Source organism: Acanthisitta chloris, unplaced genomic scaffold (assembly GCF_000695815.1).
Source record: "Acanthisitta chloris isolate BGI_N310 unplaced genomic scaffold, ASM69581v1 scaffold7107, whole genome shotgun sequence".
In the NCBI taxonomy this organism is placed as follows: Eukaryota; Metazoa; Chordata; class Aves; order Passeriformes; family Acanthisittidae; genus Acanthisitta; species Acanthisitta chloris.
The window spans coordinates 1-19,170 of NW_008682011.1; the positions used below are offsets into that span (position 1 = coordinate 1).

The 19,170-nt window shown below is 39.5% G+C and overlaps 1 protein-coding gene across 1 annotated transcript; it reads left to right on the forward strand.

The window, feature by feature from the left end:
* Positions 1–11,376: 11,376 nt before the first annotated feature.
* On the forward strand, positions 11,377–16,422 carry TSPAN13 (tetraspanin 13; the record flags this gene model as incomplete). The annotated part of the gene is made up of 5 exons (XM_009078322.1): positions 11,377–11,544; positions 12,739–12,819; positions 13,647–13,760; positions 14,092–14,202; positions 15,388–16,422. Coding segments are annotated over 5 exons (549 nt in total), but the record flags the coding sequence as incomplete, so codon positions are not given.
* Between the last annotated feature and the right edge of the window lie 2,748 nt (positions 16,423–19,170).

Here is a 19,170-nt window from a genome sequence, read left to right on the forward strand (position 1 = left end):
GTGCGCCGCTCTCACTGCTGTCCCCGGCACAGAGCCGCCAGGGCGGGCGAGGAACGGGCCTGGCTGCTTCGGGCGGGGGGAGAGAAAACCCGGTGGTAGTTAAGCTGAAATAATCGGTTGCTGGGGAGCTCCAGGCAGGTGCCTGCGTTTGTTCCAGCATGTTGGAGGACCTATTTTCAACAGAGAACAAAAAAAATCTCCGACTGTGCTATAGTTAAGGGTTTGGTTGTGGTTTGGGTTTTTTCTCAGTATTTTTAAATGACTGAAATGGGAAGAAACAGGAGCAGTTGTAATGGCTTCCTCTCACAGCACATCTGGAGAGGTGCTGTGTCCTCTAATGTTTCACGTTAGCAGCTGTGCTGGGGGATGGCTCTGAGGAGGCTGAAATCGGGGTCAGGCTGTGCTCGTGGGCAGCTCTGTCCGTGCTTTTCCAAAGGTGCTTTTTGCCTGTAGGCAAGGCAGGAGAACAAACAGGTCTAATGCTGCTCAGCAGAACAAACAGTTCTCATAGCTGGACCTGGTGGTAACCACCAGGATGGAACACGAATGGATGGCCGTGCTGAACCCAGAGCTGGTTGTTGCTATGCTCTTTGGTGTATGACGTGACCCTCGTTCCCTCAGAAAAGAGCAGAACAAAAACCTGCTTATAGGAGAGGCTGCACTCTTGCTTGCCTGCCTTTCTTGGGGGAGCTTGAGGACTGGAGTATGTCCCTGAACAAAATCTCTGGAGCATGCTTAGGCAGACCAGCCTACCCACTGTGAAAGTCAGCTGGGATCTCTGTGGTGCCTTGTGTTGTCCATGCTGCCCCCAGCCAGAACAGAGGGGAGCAGATAGGCAGCACTGCCTCGTTTGGCATCCGTAGTTGAAGGTAAGTTTAATGTATGTAGACTGTCATTATGCAGCTAAGTTGGAATCACAGAATAGCCCCGGTTGAAAGGGACCTCAAAAGATCACTGTGGCCAACTTTTCATGGGATTGTCCTGTCCCAGCAGATGGGTAATGGGTGGGCTGTCCCATCCCAATTTCACTTTTCAGTAAACCAGAGGTTAATGCAGGACTTCTTTTGTTATTATTGTTATTTTTCCTTCAGTGACAGAAGGGAGAGATAAATCTGGATCTTTCTCGTATAATACATGCACAAATCTTGTTGTGATGTCACGTGGACAGCAGGTGTTTGTTGTGAAGGCTCCATCTCTTATTTCTACAGTCACATAGTAACCAGGTGTAAGGGATCTGGTAGGTCTTTTAGACATACTTGGCCTCAGCAAGGGTGGCTTGATCTTTGGCACCTCTACAGTTCTGTCTGTGCTGCCTGTGCAGTGCACCTATGACCTTAATCTTGGTCTGATGTCCACAAAATAGAATTTACTCTGTGGGTGTCCCTTGGTGTTTTGTCATTTGACCTAAGCAGAACATATGTTTTTGCTGAAGGGAAGGAATGTCTTCTTTGAATGATAGTAACTGGAATATCCAATTGTTATTGCTAGTGCTTCTTATTAATTATAGACATGTTACAGGACTAATGTTTTTAAATTCAGAGTGGCAGAAAGAACATTCAAGTTCCTAAGTTGGCCTGGTGGAGTTGATCTAGCAAAATGTGTTGGGGTCTCTGTTCCTTGGTTAGACAGAAACTGGACAATACAAGACTTGGGTTGCCACAGCACAGTGACGGATGAGCTTATTTTCTCCTGGCTGGAAAAAAAAGTACAGAAGATGTTCAGAGCAATAACTTCACTGTCATCTTTTTAAACAATGATAATTCACTACTAATTGGTGAGAAGGGAGTAGTGAGGGTAAGAAGAGATATAAGCTCAAATAGGTAACACTTCTGGAATGTTTTTGTAGCCGGCATTGATGTGTCTGTATCACATTCTTGGAATGAATTAACACTCAGAATTGTCTATTGGGGGTTACAGTTTATATTCTGCTCTTCTTTGAGACACTCATAGAATAGGATATTATATTGGAGCTTGATTTTATTTATTTTAGTGCTGTCTTGTTTTACTTTTTATAGCAGTACACCAAAAACTATATGTCCTGGCAGTAATAAAGCAGTTACTGGTTTAAAGCAAGAAACCAGAAACCCACTAATCTAATTGCTCACTTAATGTTCTTTTCAGATTTTACTTTGCTGATGACTTTTGGTTCTTCTCTGGACTAAGTTAATGTCCTTAGGCCTTGATTCTATTTTAAAATTTATTTTATATGAGTAATTCTGGCATCTGTGCTGAGTCTTGCTGACTTCAGTATGATTCCTAATGGGTAGAGGAAGAGTAGAGAAAAATAATTGAGACTATTTATTGACTCTGTGTGTATATAACGACGAACATTGCCGGAACAAAGCCTTGCGTGGAAGAACTGTCTTTATACAAGGACCTTTAAAATGCTAGTTTGGGGTATCTGACTGATTTTGTCTTTATTTATTCAGTCATATTTACATTTCCCATTGAATGACAAATCCATATAAACTGTTTAAAATGCCTGTCCACGGATTTAATCCCAATTCAAGGATGTCTTTGTAACTCAAGACTTCTAATCTTCCTGGTATGAGAACCCTAGATGTTCACTTTAACCAGACAAGGGTTTCCATTGATAGACAGTGTTCTTTCCAAGGAAGTAGTCAGTAATTGTGTTGGCAGTGCAAACAGTTGATATCTTATTTCAAATCAGGTTTCCAGAGAGGAAAGGGAAATTCCTAAGTCCTAACTAGTGGTGAAAGATTGAAGTGGTAGGTGGGCCACAAGGTTAAATATTTAAATTAAAAAACAAATACTGACAGTTCATTTGGATGGTGTGTGCTGGTTTTGTCACCTGAGAAGCTACTTAATTATTGCTGCAGCAGCAAGCATGAAATGTCTGTTGTCAGTATGTAAATGTGTCCCATTAGTTTTGATGAGCAGGCTTTCAGTTTTTCTTACACCTAGAGCAGCCATTTGATTTCAAGTAAAACGTATGGTACCTTTGCCATTGGCAGTGTGTATTTTTTTAGCACAAAGTTCATTCCACAAAAGCATCCACATTTCCTCTTAACACTAGAAAGTACCTTATCAAAGTAATTTTTATATTACTTTGCTCTCTGAACCTCTTTTTTTGGTTTCCCAATAAGTGTCCTGGTTTTTGCATCCATTTGCAAAGCATTGTGTTTGAAAGCTTGGGGGATTTTTTATTGTGGGTTTTTTCCTGTCACTGCCTATTGTTCTGTGGGCACTGTCATTGAAAAGTGCATTTGTGGTCTCAGCCCTCTTTAGCAAAAATGCTTTGCCTGTATTATGGAAATATGCAAAGATGAGTATAGACATGCTCAGGTTTGGACAATGCGCTTGGCGCCATGGAATGGTTTGGGTTGGAAGGGACCTTAAAGATCATGTGTCTCCAATTCCCCTGCCATAGGTGGGGACACCTTCTGCTGTACCAGGTTGTTCAAAGCCCTGTCCAACCTGGCCTTGAAGGTTTTAATACTAAAACCTTGAAGGTTTTAATTCATAGAATTTTATAATAATGTTTGTCTTACATGCGGAGTTCCTGATGCAGAGGAGTGAGCATGTTGCATCTTCCGTGCAAATCTGACTGCTTCCTCTTTCTTGCTGCATGGGGGAGACCTGGTGTTAGAGGCGGGGTGGGCATCTGGATTTCCCTTGGGAAAGGGGTTGGGACTGTCTTGTGTATTCTCTGAACATTACTGATGGCTGTAGTGGCTACATGGAGCCAGGTACAAGCAGACAGGAGTTGGAGAAAAACAGTTCTTGCCTCAGGTGGCAATTTCTCTCACAGTGGTAAGTGAACTGGTGGTCTGAGTATGGTTTGGTTTTGGTTTGTGTAAGTTCGGTTTCAGCTGTAAGAAGTCAATATCTTGCTGTTTGCTCTGTTTGGTGGTCTCCAGTCAGCATTTAGGAGTGTGGCATCAAGAGTTTGCACCAGCACCAGCCTGAGCTGTGCTGGTCTAGCTCATCATCATGACTGGATGTTCAGCAAATGGGACAGGTCACCTTGGAGCCATTTCTGGCATTCTCAAGGACATTTTCAAGGCAGCAGTACTTACACTGTGCTGTCTAGTCTTGATGTGTAAATAAAGCAGTGGTACAGAACCCCCCAGGTGTTCGACAGGGAAGGTTAATGTTGGTCATGTCAGTCTTACGGGTTTTGCGTTATCATTGGCATTTTGGGAAGGTTATTGTGTTCACACGTGAGAACGCAGAAGGGTACAGCAGAAATACATATTTGAAGGTGTTCTGCAGTACTTGGGAATGCCCTCAGCTGTATGTGTTAGCTTATGCCAAAGTGACAGCAGTTTGTGGCAGCAGGTCAGAATGGAGATGTGCTGGGTCTGTAGACCAGATACGAGTGGGTTCAGCTTTCCCACTTGTCTTGCACGGTGTGTAGTGGCATTTAGAGCTAGGAAGGCAGACTGTTCTTAGGGAAATAGCAGAACAACAGGGCATGGAGGAGGAAGCTATGTGGTGTATTTTGATACCACTGATGTTTTCAGAATTCCTAGCAGTGCAGGTGGACTCTTCAAAACCAGCACAATTATCGTGAAGGTCTTTGAATGCCCTGTAGTAGCTTTGTAGCTTACATCATTAGTTGTATTCTTTGTCCTGTTGTTGTGTTGAGGGAGATACACATGAGGAAGAAGGATCTGTGAGATCACTGGGCTTTGTAAAAGTGTTTCTCAGCTTCTTTAAAAACCCATGAGCAAACAGACAAGCAAAAGTAAGCATTTTAGAAGATAGCTTTTCCTGCTACACAGCAGAAAGCTTCCATTTCCAGAGACCAGGGCGTATTAAACCGGTTTAGTCTCACTGACATTTGAGCGTGAAAGAAGTTTGTTACATGGTCAAAACCCATTTGATCCTAATTGTTGGCCAGTTACATGAGTAACTCAACTAGGCCTGAAACCAAACACACAGGCTTTCGTGGTAAGTCAGGAATGCTTCCTTTCACATAAATTGCTTGTTCCATGCTATATGTCTCGAGGCTGCTCAGTAACCAGACTACTGATCACTCTTCATTTAAGTAAGTCATGCAAAGGTGGAAAATTTTGCTGTTAGAAATCCTTTGGAGGTACCTAGAGCTTTCCTCTGCTTCCAGTAAAGCTGAAGTAGTACTGTAGAGAGATAAAGTTGCTTACAGCTGTGATGGAAGCCAATTTAGCTTAGTTTTAACTTGCTAAAGATGCATCACTATATACTGCCCATTGTTCTAACATGGAGTTTTTAGATGAAGTGCAGGAAAGCAGAATTGTCTTCTAGATTCTCTATGGCTGTGTGGAAATAACTGGCCAAGAGAGTAGTAGAAACCTCTGCCTTCAATATCTATGCCATTTGAGGTTTAAACTTTAAAACCCCATTAAAAGTAGTAGAATATGAACTTAGGTGGAGAGAGAAGTTAGAGAGGATGTATGTCATAACCTGTGTAGTCTTTCTGGTTCTAGTTCCTGTTCCATATCCAGCCTGGCAGCTATTCTGTAAATATTTCCATTTCTGATAGCAGTATAAATGCTGTATCATCTCTTTACCTGGAATGGTGAGTCAGTATTTTTTGAAATTTAAATTCTGAAATGCAGGTTTTACCAACCCCAATTCAGACTGAGGCTGCAAGAGAGCAGTGGGAACTCTAACTTCTGCATATGACTTCCTTCCTAGCCAGCAGTCCAAGCTAGTTGAAATACCGAAAAGTTGCCAGTTAGTCACAACAGCAGATTTGCTGGTGGTTTGCTGTTGTAGGAAGAAGGAAGTGGTTTTAGCATTTGAATTGTTTCTCAGTGGCATTGTCTGGAGAAGTAAGTTGTCAGTATCTTGGTTTCTTGTAATGTGGACTCTAAGCTTGTAGATAAGTACAGAAGGGCTGCGTGTGGGGACAAACACATTTTTTCCGGTACAGGAATGAGGGAAATTCGCAGCTATGTGCACAAGAGAACTTGTATGTAAATAATAGAGTAATTTAGGAGATTTGTTAGAGAAACTTATTTTTGAAACGTCTCTGAAGTTCAAAATATGTGTATATATGTGTTTGAAGAAAAAGTCACATGAAGTGGAGTCTGATCCATTCTAATGATCCTGAACTTAGAGTCCCTAAAATCTTCCCTGTAGCGATACTGACATTGGAATAATTTTTTAGCTATTGACAATATGCTTTTTATTTCCCTAGGGGAAATACTCTGCCTCACAGGGGAAGCTACTAATCTTCACTTAGCATTTATGCTGCCTATAGGTTTGTTCTGGTAAAGCCTCTACTTCAATTCAAATGTATGAGTTTACATATTAGATTATGCTAAGGCTGTATTTGTGTGTCTCCTTTTTAAGTAAGGTTGCTAGGGTTTGTATTGATGGAGAAGACAGAATATAGTAATTGAGAGTATTAACTTTAAAATATCATCACCCCTACACACATACACAGTCATTTCCCATGACTCTGTGTTGCTTTTCTGGTTTGGAGACGGTATGTGCTTGTAGCATCTTTCTGTACAGAAACTACTCCAGTTTGAAATTATTATAATATTCTTTTGCTCTTATAGTCCTTTGGCTTTTGATGTGAACATGCCTTAAGTGAATGTGACCTTTTAACTCATTTCTGAGAACAAGATTTGTACTCATGGTTTTGAAGTTGTGTAAATAATTTTGAAGAATCATTTATAGTTCTTTTATTGAGACCTTACTGCTTGTAAGAGAATGTTTTGTTGAGAAAGTGTTTGGGAGCGACCTTACTGCTTGTAAGAGGATGTTTTGTTGAGAAAGTGTTTGGGAGCTATGTAGTGAGCTAGGTGGTACAGAAAAGTCCTTGGTCAGTGCTAAATCTGTCTTTCGTCTGCCTGTTGAAACCTTGATTTTTGGTGTGGAGGGTGGTAAAGTTTCCATAGTGGAAAGGTTGGCTGTGGTATGTGGGAGGGTTGGTTGGAAGAGACTACTGGGACTGGTGAGTCCAGGCTCCTGCTCAGAGCAGAATTGTGGATAATCCTTGCCAGCTGTAACTTTGCTCCCAGAGGTTTACAAGGCTCAGTGGACTAAGATGATCACCTCTCTGAGTAAGGCACCAAACCACCTTGAAGATGTGTTTTCTAATGTCCACTATGAACCTCCCAGGCTGTTACTTGTGATACCCAGAAAAGTTTGCCTCCCTTGTTTTTGTAATGTGCCTTCAGCTCGAGGCAGTATTTGGTCATCCCTAGGCTGCATCTTTGTCAGACTGAGCAAACCCAGCTTCATCACCAGCTTCTCAAACATCATCCTCAAGGCTTCAGGCCATTTTGTTGACACTTACCAGGTTCTCAAATTCCTTTTCAACCTGGGAGGCTTGAAATAGAACACAGTATTTGAGCTACAGTCTCACCAGCATTGAGTTTCTTTTGATTGCACTCCTCTTGGCTTTCCCTGTTTGCAATGAGAGCTGACTCTTGGCTCATGTTCAACCTGGCAACCAGTTTGATCTTCAGATCTGTATCTGTAAGGCTGTTGTTCAGCCGGTCTGATCTTAGACTCCACTGAAGTGGGATCACCCCAGGAGCGGAATTTTGCGTTTTATGAGGTTCCTGTTGACCCATTCCTCAAGTTTATCAAGGTCCATCTGAGTTGAGTCTCAATTTGGAGAGTCAGTCACTCATTCTTGTGTAGTATCATCCACAAATTTTCTGAGGATCCATTCTGTCTGGTTGTTGATGAAGATGCTGTATAATATTGGCCTCAATATCAGCCCTTGTGGTGCTTCTTACCCAGTACCAGCTGGATGCAGAGGCATTCCCTGTAAGCTCAGCAGATGAGCCTGTTGCCATTGTAACAGGCCATTTCTCTAGCCTATGCCTGTTCATCTTACTAGTCAGACACTTGTGGGAAACTGGATCAGTCCTAGTCACTGAAAACTGGACTGTGATTTCATATGTTTCTGACAGGTGCATCAAGGTAATACTTGAAGTGCTAGTAACTGAAGCCAGCTTTATATAAGTAAATTCATATAGGTAAAATGAAGTTTCACACTCACTTTGGACTTGCAAAGATGATGCTTACTTTGGAGGAGTTGTGGTGCTGTGAAATGTGGTCTCTGGCATTCAGAAGCTCTGTAGAGAGTCCTTTTTCCTTTATTTGACAAATATGTGACCTTTTTGTATGTAGGTAAAGCTTGTATATTTAGAATGCACATATTAGTCATTTAAAGGAGTTAGGGTCACTAATTTTGTCTCAAGTACGTTTTACTACAAAGTCTAAGCAGCTTCACTTTTAGAAATATTGTTTCTAAATCTTTTTGTTTCAAAACACTGGAACAAGCACTATTGAACAGTCATTTCTAGTGGCTAAACAGTGTCTAGTGCTATGAACCTTACATTGTTCTAGAGACGTGTAGAACCTCTTCTCAAAACAGCTGAAGTTATTTTTCCTGCTTGTAGTAGTGTGCATTTACTTTAGTTTTTCACATTATGGCACTATAAAACTATACATATACTTATTGCTCAGTGTTCAAATAGTCCAATCCAAACCTGAAAATGAAGGAATAAACCATAATTTAATCTTTTAATTAGGAACTTAATACTAAATTGGTTTCAGGAATGGTTTGTAAGCCTGCAGTCTCCATTTCAGTTTTGAAGCACTGAGTCATTTTTCCACCATTTCAAGTGGCAAAATGGGAGTAGCCAATAATCATTTGCTTGACTGGATACAGTATTTTCACATAGTTTGTTAACCAGAGCCCAGTAACATGGATCTGTGATCACACTGAATTTCCAGATGTTCTAAGCAACTGGACAATGGACAACTTTTTCAAGTGAAAGAAGAGAAAATAGAGCCTTGGTATTGTGGAGGTAACACTTGAAAATGAGACTGGTGGCTCTAAAACTTGAATGTGATCTAAAGGGAAACTAAACTATTTTATGTTATTTTTCAAAGCCATTCAACTGATTCCTGAATATCTGGAGTTCAGTAAGTGGTTTAAAAACCAGAGAGGCTTTTTTTCTTTGTTCCAGGTGAAAACCAGGGCTATTCTACATTTAGTATATGGCTGTTTGCACCTGAAAAGCTGTTTGTGCCAGGGGGTCATGGTAATAACTTCTAGTGTCATACAACTAATTTCATGCATGTATCATCAGAGTAATGTAAGATGAGATGAAACAAGAAGTAACTGGTACCCTGTGTTCATTCAATAGGTATTATGGGCACAGATTTTGTCTCTCCTTTTCATTTCAATATTTTATGAATAAAACTAATTCCATCTAAGGTTTTTCACCTCTTAGGAAATGAGCAAAGAGGTGAACAAATAGACCTTTTGGTATCCTAGAGGCAGATTGGTGAAAATAAAGATTTGCACTCAGCTCAAGCAGAGAAGTATTGGTGAAAATCAGTAGGAAGACACTTTTGTCTGCTTTTCTTTGTGAAATAAATTGAAATTTGACAATGTCTTTGCAATTTTTTCATGCGTAAGTTTGAAGAGCTGTGTAATGGCAGTGTGAGTTCAGTGCTTAGCAGCTGATGTGAAGCATAGGATGTCAGGCAGCACTTTTTGATTGGAAATTGGGTTATGGGATTTATTTTGTTGTTCACTTCTGGTGCTTCCATGGAAAAATAAATCATCCCAGTGGAATGAGACAATGAGAAAGGTGAATGGGCCTAGATTGGAACAGGTAGGGCTTGCATTGAACTGATTAGCAAGGCTAATTTTTAATGTACTAACATTAGAAAATTTATAGCCTTGTGCAGCATGGATTTAGAAAATGCATCGGTGTCAGAGCCAAGGCTTTTTGTTTTGTTTTATTTTTTTTCTTCCTCTCAGTAACTTTGATTCATGGCACCTTGGCCTGCTGTTTTGGTTTTAAATAAACTTGTCAATGGTTTCCGTGTAGGAGAAACAAAGACAAATGTGAATTATACCTAAAACTCTGCTGGTATTGAACAATTCCTTCGAATTTGATATCTTTTTTTTGTCTCTTCGTGTGTTGAGAGAAGTATAGGTATGACAGATATCCTTCTTTTGTTCTCTCAGAGTCTTAAATTTCTTGTGTGGATTACTGGCTTTTGGTAAAATGTTTTTTGAGGTGTGTTCCTGTGTGAACACAAAAAACCCACCCACTGTGTTTTGACCTTGGTGAGCATCTCTGCTTGTTTTACTAGCTTTCTTGATAAAAGCTTAGCTTTCCATGTTTCAAAAAGAGCATTACATAGGTCAGTCTTCTAAAATGTACTTAAGTGAAAAAATATGCAGATGTATTTGGTATTAAAACCAACAAAAATGCCAATCTCTGGGGTAGGTATACTGAAATGAGAAGTTGGAAATTACCTTTCTTTTTCCCTTTTTGTCGTCCCCCCCATCCCCTCCGCCCCTTGAATAAGCAGTGAAATGTAATGAGATATGCCTTGTTTGAATGGAAACTGTTTTGGAGACTTGCATGCTGAATTGGTGTTATTTAGCAGACAATGCAATGGCTGATGTGTTACCCTTGAGTCTAATTGCTTAAAGCCAGAGAGTGTTGGGCATCTTGTGTATTGGACATCTGGCTTGGCTTCCCTCCTGCTGTACCTCATTACAGATTTCTCAGCAGCTTCTCCTGTTGAACTTTTTTTTTGTCCTGTGTTTTTTGGCATGGAAACAGGAAAGGCTGGACCTTCCTGCCCATATAAACAATAAATCCCAGTAAACTTAACTGGCACAGGTTCTGCCTCCCTTCCCTGGACACCATCTTTAAAAGGAAGGAAACAGTATGAGTGTTTTGGGTATTGGAAATAGGATTGACTTCATAGTAGATCTGTTTTCTTGAAGAAATATGTAGCAGAGGCAGGGCACCTCTGTTGTTTTACTGCATGAAGTCCTTGACATTCAGATCTAAAAGGTATTTTTGTGTGATCATCTTAAGTGTTGTGTTATATAATCAACAATGTAGAAACTTCTTTCATGAATTAATACAGCTGTATTCCTGATTACAGTGAGTTTTGGCCAAGTGTACTTTTTAACATGTTCAGAGTTGTGGAGCTGTATATTCTATTTCCTTTATATACACTGCCTCAGTTTCACAAACCATCTGGAATTTTAATTCTTATTCTACTTTGTGAATTAAAGCTGGTGATTTTTCACTTATTTGTCAGTTGTATTATAATCTACCTACAAGTCAAGCCATGTTGCACTATCTGTGACTGACTAGAGACATTAAACTGTAGATCATAATACAAGTTGCAACAGTTCCACATTAACAGTGTCGAAAAATGTGTGCCTTAAAACATCTGGAACTGAAATTACCTCTACAGTGTGAAGTGGAGGGTTGGTTTGTTTAGGGTTGTGCTTCTGCTCTTTGCACCGGAAATAAAAATTGTACCTTTCTAATAACTTTAATGTAAAGAATTTACCTGTGTGTTGGAGCCTCTTTTAATATGTAGACTAACTTCATGTTTTTCTCTTCCTTTCAGCTGGTGAGCCTACTGCTGATTGGAATTGCAGCATGGGGAATTGGCTTCGGCCTCATCTCTAGTTTCAGAGTTGTTGGAGTGGCAATTGCAGTAGGAATCTTCCTCTTCTTTATTGCCTTAGTTGGATTGATTGGTGCAGTGAAACATCATCAAGTATTGCTATTCTTTGTATCCTTCTGATGCATTACATTGATTGCAGCTTGGTTCATGACATATAAACAACTGCTCTGTCAGCTGAGACTGATGGGGAAGGTGCTTTAGAAACAAAAATTCACAATCTTGCTTTAGTCAAGTACAGTCAAAATTAGACTTTATTTCCCATTTAACTTGATTTCAGTTTCCTGGGTTTTTTTCTCCCTTGTTTGCTTTCCAAAGATAGAATTACTCATGTCTCTTTGTAAAAATGAAAATACTCTAATTTGTTGAGAGCTTTTTATGGTGGCTCACTGTGTCACAGGTGCCTCTCACTGCGTGCTCAGGCCTGTGCTGAGCTAAAGCATGTGAACTGTTAATGTTTAACGTTTGCAGTCTGTGAGTAAGTGTTGACCTCTACAAACAGCATAATGGTGTGAGGTAAGTGCTGAGACACTGGCATAGGTTGCCCAGGGAGGTAGTGGCTGCCCCAGCCCTGGCATTGTTCAAAGTCAGGCTGGATGAGGCCTTGAGCATCCTGGTCTAGTGAGGAGGTGTCCCTGCCAATGGATCTGTAAAGTCCCTTCCAACCCCTAAAATTCTATGATTCTATGATCTGCCTCTGAACACAGCAGCCAAATTGTGAAGATAATCCTTGACTTTCAAAATGTGATCTTTAGTATCAAAGTTGTTATTTTTGTTTTGTATTGTGTTCATATGCAGTAGTCCAAAAGCATGTGAGGCTGTGTTCCAAAAGCAACTTACTTTTTTTTTTTAATCTAGGCTAAAGTTTTTTTTACTGTAATTAATTGCAAGACTGTGTAAAAATCTGAATATGCAATATCCAGAAAAGTATTTTTTTTTATTACTTTATTTAAGTGAAGTATTTTGGCACGACAGCATGAGCCCCTAAAGATGGGGACATTGGCTATAGATTTTCCTCTCAAAAGTTCCTTTTATTAACCTCTCTGCACATGTTTTCTTGCTAGACAAGAAATACCTAACCCGGAAATACCAGCTATGTATGTGGCCAAAAAGAGATAATATATGATGACTGAGTTCTGGGAACATTATTTAGTTCATCTTTTCCCCATCTAGTCTGAATATACTTACATAGTTCTTTTGTTTTAAAGGACTCACTGTTATCCAGTGAAATAAAGAATGCCATTAGGTGTATATGGTATAAAAGCAAAACTAATTTGAGAGTAAATCCTTAACTACTGTTTCCAGTACATGATTATTCTTCTGCTAGTCTTTATTGTGCAGTTTTCTGTCTCCTGTGCCTGTTTGGCACTAAACAAGGAACAGCAGGTAAGAAAAGTTTTCTGACTTGTCTGTTAATCGATAGCAATAATACTGTGAATATATGCATGCACATTTGTATATAGTCTTCCACAAAATGAGGGAAGCATATTTAAGAAAATTGGCATTATCCTATTAATTAAGGGCTAGACTTTAGTCAGTGCTTGGCTCTGGTAGCTAGAAAGAAATACATCTGGGCCCTAAAATGATTTTCACATGTTTTTTTTTAAAATTGATTTAAGTTTCCTTTCTAGGTTAATGGTCACAGGTGTAGCCGCATGGTATCTTGAATATATCATGTGTTCAGCAATTTCAGATAAGCTGGTGAAATTGACAGTAAACATAATGTAAAGGTGATAAAGCCACTGAACTGTTTTTGAGTAACTGAAGAGGTCATAACTACCTTTGGGACAGAGGTGACCCTTCCATGTGAAAGTATAGCAGGTTTTTATGTGGTATGGAGACCAGTTCTTACTGCCTAAGAAGTGGACATGGGTACAATGACTAAATAATCAGCTTCTGCATGTAAGCAAACTTGGTTTAAAGCCTGAGCAGTCCCAGTTAGGTTAGTTGCATGTCCCATTACTAGTGCTCTTGTTGGCTTTAGGAAAAACAAAACAAGAAAATGATTTATACCCATGCATATGCTGCCATTAGGTCCTACTATTTCATTAGCAACACAGGCTGTTTGGACACTTAGCTCATTCTTTAATGTGTTGTCTGGTTAGGGATCAAGATAGGAAGGCTTTAGGGCATTATCAACTTGATTTAGTGTATTGGTTTCCAATGAAATGTGAAACAGTTCAATTAATATAATGTGTTTGTTTATACCCTAGAGTGAACTTCTAGAGGTGGGATGGAATAACACCAACAGTGCAAGAACAGATATTGAGAGAAATCTGAATTGCTGTGGATTCAGAGTTTTCGATCCGAATGAAACCTGCTCCTCTGTAAGTTCTTCAAGTGTGAAAAACCTTAACATTCTCTCACTGTGTTTGTTTGAAAGTGGACAGCTGTTTTCATAGTTACAGAAGCAGTGTTTTAACAAATGTGTAAGGTTGTTGTTACAGTGATACTGAGCTCTTCTGTTAACTTACTGGGGAGACAATGACAGCACCCTGCAAAGGTTATACTCCATTGTAATTTCTATGTTTTTTTGGAGTCTTTTAAAACTGCTAGAGTTCTGTCCATGGCTAGCAGTCTCTTCTAGAGTGAACTAGATGCTTTCAGTCAATGAAGTGTCATCAGTAAATGGAATTAAATTCTCTGTATCTGCTGCAGGATTGTTTTAGGAGTCACCAGTGTAAACCATGTGCCCCAATAATAGAAGAATATTCTGGAATGCTGCTGAGATTCGTTGGTGGCATAGGACTCTTCTTCAGTTTCACAGAGGTGAGTAGGACATAAGAAAATTGAGTGCTTTTCCCCTACTTTTAAGGCTTTTTAATTTTTGTGAAGCACTTAATTTTAGGGGATTTATTACAGGAAATTTCAGGAATCAAGTTATTAGGTCACATTTTTCCAGGCTGTCAGCTCACTTAAGTCTACCAAATGGAAGGCTTGTCTTTACTCAGCACTCATTCTTGCAGCTTTTATATTATGTAGACTGCAAACCACAATGTTAAAATGTGGTGCTGCAAATGTCAAGTTTTTTGGAAAGTTAGTTGTTCAGGTTTACTATTTTTCAGCAGCAATAGAAAGAGTTGTTTTACCATGTTCCCTGTTCTTCCCACCTGCTCCCCCCTGGTGAACACAGAGTCTTTGGGGATTTTTTTAATTTGGGGATTTTTTAATTTGGTGCCACCTGTAGTGCAAAGATAGAGTTGCATGATGAGTGATGTGCATTTTAAACATCAGGTTGACATTAAGAAATCTTTAATTCTTTTCTTTAGTACCCTGATGATACATAACCTGCTTTGATTGGGGTGTAAAAATCCTCAGAGCAGGTCTTTTGTAACCCCATAGCAGAGCATATGAAAATACTACTCCTGCTGCTTAGTACACTTTTTAGAAGGTTTGTAGATATTACAGCAACAAGAAAGATAAAGCAGCTTAAACAGAATCACTCTGATGTCAGCCCTCAATTTCTCTACTAAAAATGTGAAGCTGCTGGGAGGGAGGAAGGTGAGTGAGGGGAGTGGTGTAAGAAAAATAGCCTTACAGCTAAGTGGTAACTGTAATATGAAACAATTTGAGTGATTTGTTCATTATGCTAAAGGCAGGTTTATGAGTATTTCTGATTTGGGGAGAGGGAAGAATAATTTAACTTGACACAACTATGGGAAATATTTTATATTGCATTGTGGATATAGTTTTGGCTTTTTTTTGTTTATAGTTTTAGCTCTCTGGTTTTGTTGTTCTCTCTGTTGCTAGGTATGAATTTTTTCTGAGAAGGTGCATTCTCTTATTGAAAAGGCTGCTGTGTGTTTGTACAATTTTAGCAACAGTAAAATAGCCTAAAGTTCTATACTGGCAATTCATTGTCAGGATTTTATGTTTAAAATGATTTTTGTGAAACTGATAGAAGGTGGGGGTGGAGACCCTCTGCTTATTAATATCTTTGGGGTTTACTTTCAGATTCTGGGAGTCTGGCTGACTTACAGATACAGAAACCAAAAGGATCCCCGTGCAAACCCTAGTGCATTTCTTTGATGCACTCTGAAGAGCTCTTGAAGTATATAAAGGACTGAATCTTCTCTCTACACCCTCTACTTAAAAATACTGATTCTCCATAGTCTGGTATCTCTCCGTAATAGGAGTTCTACATGTACCCAAAATAAATCATAATTTACATTAGAGATGTGTAGTTTTCATGTTTAGTTTCCACTATTTTTCTTCTAAGAATCTCTATCTTAAAGTAGATGGGTGCATTCAGTAGCTGGGGAGAGTTGAACTGCTGGTTAAATAACTCTGTTAAGACTTTGTTAATTGATATGGTGAACTCTATATGTGAGTTTTATAGCACTACTGGCTTATCTGGTGTCAAAAAAACCCCAACCCTGAAGTATTTTCTGCTGTATTCACTGATTACAAAAATTCACGTGAATTCTCATTAAAATGGTAAAAATGTATGGTGGATGGTTGGCTATGATTTGCTTAGGTTTTAAGATGAACTCTAGAAAACTTTTTTTGTCTCCCACTTTCCTGCTAAGGTAAAAATAGAAGCTAAGGATGTTATTTTCTGTAGTGCACATAAGTGTATGTTAATGACTACTGTAGTCTTCACTCCTCCCTTTCCCTGTTTGTTTTGGCTTTCTGATAGCTTTAGAGTTTTGTTGAGAATAAAAGTAATTTTAATGGATATTGTCACTTCGAGAACAATGAATGAAGAAAACCAGGAGAATGTAACCTGCAGCTGATTAACTTGAAACTTTTTTTTTCTTTGACAAGCGAATGAAGTTTGGTATTTGCACAATCAATGTCGGAATCAATGTCTGTCATCTCTGATGTAAGAAACTTGGTGTCTGGACAGTTGTTGTACAGCTATTTTTTCAGATGGTGTAAAATTATTGTTGTGATAACTCAGCACTGTATATTTCTCTGTCATCCAGATAACAGTCTTGATTTCGTGAGAGATTGAATGGTGTGTAAAAACAAAAAATATTTGAAAAATACAGTTTCTAGTAGTTTGTTTTATAAAAGCAAAAGAAACAAAGTTAGAATGCTGCATTACCCATGTATTAAGTATTGTCTGGGCTGGAGGAAAACGTGGTCCCTCTTTCCTGCCTGTAACAGAAGTGATACATCTGCTGGAACATCAGACTTCTAAACCTTCAAGGTGCATCATGTTCCACTTGTTTCTAATCACACTGAATTGCAGACCTGCACTGCACGTTTTCTTCACTCAGTTGCTGCTCTGGTGTGGTAGGCAGCAGCTGTAGCCTGAAAGACAGCTCTGCAGAAAGAAAATACAGCACCTGAGCGAGGTGGAAAGGAAGTCAGGACAGACAAAAGTAGATTCTCTGTATAGCTTCCCTTTAGTAGGGAAATGCCTCCTTACTCCTGCAGAGGAGGCAAAACCAAGTTGCAATCCATGCCCATCAGAGCCCTTTCAGCCTTTTGTGTGCCGACTGCTCCTTAGGAATGAATAATGCCGCGATTTGAAGGGGAGGAGGAACCTAATGCAGAGGGATGGCAAGAGCTGGCTGGCACTGCATCAGGTGTAGCTGGTTCTTCAACCTGCAGTCAGCGCCACCTCCTGGTGTTGGTGTGTGGGTTCTGCTGCGCCTGTCGAGCTGTTGGTGTCTGCCTTGAGCATGTACTTGTGCGTTCAGGGTAAGACCCTGCTTGTGTGCTGAAACACCTTTAAGAGCCTTCAGACTTAATGAAGTGTAATGTAAATGTACACAGTGCTTTTTTTCCTCCCCCAAGTGCTGTCCTATTTCAACAACTGATCAGCCATTCTCCCCACCTGTCAAAGGGACAGTGATGATCTCATGGCTGTCTTTAGGAACAGGTAATTTTTCTAGTCTAGGCAGGCTCTGTATTTTGAACACTTCAGTAATAAATTCAAGGAGGACTCATGTGGAGTGAGTTAATGAAGCTTAAAATAATACCTTGCTGCTTCAATTTAGACCTTTATTCGTAATTGTTTTTGTATTGGCTTGGGTTTTGTAAATATGGTAGGTGATACTGGAATGTAAATGTGCATCACTGTGAAGGTACTGAAAATATTACCCATTCAGAAACTCTCATGTCTCACAACACGCATTTGTTTTACTAGTCTAAAGAGAGATCAGTGGGTCGTATGGTTTGATTAAAAGTTTTTCTGTCATATTAATAATACTTTGTCTCTTCAGGATTGTGATTAAAAAAAACCCGAACACCCACACAAACCCTGAAATTCCCATCAGAGGTGTGGATTTGCTTTTCAGACCTGGTTCTGAAGGGGGGGGCAATAAAACATGTTGAATCTGACATTCATTTGGGACAGGAAGAGTATAGCCAGTCGGGGAGGTGTGACTTGCATGTGAGTATACAAGAAATGCTGTACTATTCTGACATGCCAAAATGGAGCACTTAAAAGAATTATTTATACCTATTCTTGGTGGGTTTTGTCATTGGAGTTTGCTTTGTTCATTGCTTTCTCCTCTTGAAAAAACGTTCTCACTGTATAAAGATTTTCTGTGGTTGTTTGATTTCTAGAGAGGCACTTTTATTTTTATCTGACTGCTTGAGAATTGGACTTCACTGTAACCAGATTTTCTAGAAGCTTTTTACAGCAGCAGAGTATCAAAGTAATAGAGTGATTTAACTCAGAGCACTTTTATTGCTTACATTAGATGGTTTTTGACCTTAGTTATGTTGAAATGCTTTCTTCAAGTTGGTTATTCTGGAAAGTTGAAGGGAGTCAGGACATCTTTCTACAAAACACCTACATGATTTTATCATATAAAAGTAACTGGCTATAAAATAATAAAATCTAATTCTTCTGCAGTGGTGTGAGAAAATGAATCCAGATCTAAACTAACGGATACTACTGCACAGTATCTGCCTCCTTTCACATGAAAGTAATTGCAAAAGGAAAACCTTCTATAACTTGAAGCAATACCTGTAAAACTGTACCTTCAAAGCTATAGGTGACAAGTGAATGGGAATGTGCTAGTGTTATTAACTTGCATTATTATTTTTAGGCCTAGTTACTTAAAGATTGTCTGAATGCTAGTGGAATTCTGAAAACCATATCCTGCATAGCTCACGTTATCTTGAAAATTTGGCTAAGGTGTAAAGCAAGTGACAAAAGCATAGCCTTGAGTGCAAAAAATTAGTTTCAGTTCAAAAAACTAATTCCTTGATACTTGTAGGCCGCACTAGCTTGGGTATTTGCACCTATGGCATGTAGACTATGAGACCCTTATATCCATTTGCTGGATATTATCCATAGCTCAGTACATCTGATGTCACGTTGGTAGTGTTACAGAAACAGACTTTAAAATGTGATGGCACAGACAGCTTTTGTTTTACATCAGCAAGTGTCCTTTAGGTTGAATAGGTAAAGACAATTCTGATAACCAATTGCTCCAGCCTCCCTCTGTGCTGTCCCTCTGTTAAGTGATGTGACCACCTCGTTTGCTTTTTCTGGCTGATAGCTGTTCCTAGAGGATACTTCTGCCCCCCACTGCATCCTTTTTTTCCTCTGTCTTCTGGATGCTTCAGTAGAAAGGAACATGTACTGAACTCTTGAAGGAATACTGAATTGCATTTCTGGGACCAATTCCAGGTATCAGTTGAGATTTTTCTGGTTGGTCGGGTTCACATAGTTTACCAAAGACACATTTGTGGGTATCTTCCTGCTAATTTTGCTGAGAGATTTCCTTGAGCTGAAACCCTTTCATCGCTTTCCTGTCCTGCCCTCCCAAG